Source organism: Arachis hypogaea, chromosome 17, assembly GCF_003086295.3.
Source record: "Arachis hypogaea cultivar Tifrunner chromosome 17, arahy.Tifrunner.gnm2.J5K5, whole genome shotgun sequence".
NCBI lineage: Eukaryota > Viridiplantae > Streptophyta > Magnoliopsida > Fabales > Fabaceae > Arachis > Arachis hypogaea.
The window spans coordinates 12608491-12610461 of record NC_092052.1 but is presented as its reverse complement, the minus strand read 5'-3'; the positions used below and the strand labels follow the sequence as shown (position 1 = coordinate 12610461).

Sequence of the window (1971 nt, the reverse complement as noted above, 5' to 3'; positions counted from 1 at the left end):
TTGCAAGGTCAGTCACCATTTGAGAAGCTGTCATGATTTTTGGATGTTTATGTTTTCCACATTTGAGGCCATACAATAGGCACAAATTAAAATTCATATCATCTCCACCATATACCTTTCTGGTTTACAGTGCAGTACACAAAGATTACAAGTGCCTCACTGTACAAAGTAAAGTAGTTATCACTAGTAATGTGGTATTTGATGAACAATAATTTTATTTCAAATTTTGGTTCTTCACCTCCTTTGATAGTTGATTCTAGTGCAACCTCTGATCCCCATTCACCTCCAGTCATTCCTCTACTAACCATAAACCCTGCTCAGTCCTCACACAATTCTTCTAACATTGCAAATAGCTCCTCCCTCACAACACCTCCACCTAACCCTGTTACGTCTAACCCCAGCCCCCAGTCACAAGTACAAACAAGAGCTCCCTCAATATCACCTCTCTCAAACCCAACCTCCAATAGCAACAACCTCACCAACAACAATTTTCTTTCCATAGCAGCTCAAACAGCACATTTGGCTCCATCCACAACACCAATACCTATTCTCATTTCAAACCTTGAAATTCTACTTTCTTTTGCTGATGATCCCTCAATCCTAATACCACTCATTTCAAATGTTTATCCTATGACCACAAGAAGCAAAAGTGGAGTTCTTAAGTCTGGATCATTCCTTGCCAGTGTTGAACCAAGGATAGTCCAAGTTACTCTGTCCATGCCTGAGTGAAAAGCTACAATGGATGCAGAATACAATGCTCTCATGCAAAACCACACCTGAAAACTGATTCCTCTTCCTCAGGATAGAGAAGTAGTGAGTAGTCGATGGGTCTTTTAGGTTAAATATAACTTGGATGGCAGGTTACAAAAGTATAAGGCTCGTCTCGTGGATCAAAATTTTTCTCAGAGACCACGGTTTGATTTTATATAAATGTACAATCCAGTGGTAAAAACTTACTTCAATTCGAATTGTGTTCACGTTGGCATTGTCTAGAAATTGGAAGATTAAACAACTTGATGTCAATAATGCATTTCTGCATGGTGACCTAGCTGAGGATGTATACATGAAGCAGCCGACGGGTTATGAAGTTGGCGATGGCAGTTTAGTGTGCAAGCTCACCAAGGCTCTCTATGGTTTGAAGCAGGCACCAATAACTTGGTATCACAAGCTGTCCATGGCTTTGCAACACCTTGGTTCAATGCAATGAAGTCCAATGTCTACTTATTTACCAAGTTCAAAAATGGCTCTTCGTTGTTTGTCCTGGTATATGTCAATGATATAATCAATACTGGAGACTCTGATGATGCAATTTTACTGGTGATTCAACAACTGAATATCAAATTTGCATTAAAAAATAAGGGTGAACTTCATTATTTTCTTGGGGTTCAGATTACTAAGACTGCTAGTGGTGATCTAGTGTTGTCACAAGAAAAATATGATAAGGACCTGCTTAAGAAAGTAGATATGGAGCACTGCAAGCCTTGTTCTACACCTTTACCCTCCTCTATTAAGTTTTCTGCTTTTGGAGGTTCAACATTCAAGGACCCTAAACTCTATAGATCAGTGGGCAGTTTACAACATCTCACTGTCACTCACCCGGAGTTAGCTTATTGTGTAGGTAAGGTCTCACATTTTATGCAAAATTCATTAGATGAACACTGAAAGCTAGTCAAAAGGGTGTTGAGATATGTGTAGGGGACACTCAGTTTTGGCCTACACGTGTACAAAACAAGTGTTCAGTATGTTAAAGCCTATAATGACTCTGACTGGGGAGGAGACCCGGATGATAAGAAGCCCACTGGCGGCTTTTGTGTTTTTCTTGGGAGTAATCTAATTTGGTGGAGTTAAAAGAAGCAAGGTGTTGTTGCTAGGTCTAGTATTGAAGTAGAGTACAGGGCTATGGCTGACTTAATGGCTGAGCTGCTTTGGGTCAAGAATCTTATGATTGAAATAGGAGTTATACTTTCAACA

General features: G+C 39.8%; 1 protein-coding gene across 1 annotated transcript; it reads left to right on the top strand.

Moving 5' to 3' along the window:
• Positions 1-1203: 1203 nt before the first annotated feature.
• On the top strand, positions 1204-1662 carry LOC112762826 (uncharacterized mitochondrial protein AtMg00810-like). The gene has a single exon (XM_025808657.1). It carries the CDS (start codon positions 1204-1206, stop codon positions 1660-1662), a length of 459 nt encoding a protein of 152 aa, XP_025664442.1.
• Positions 1663-1971: the final 309 nt, after the last annotated feature.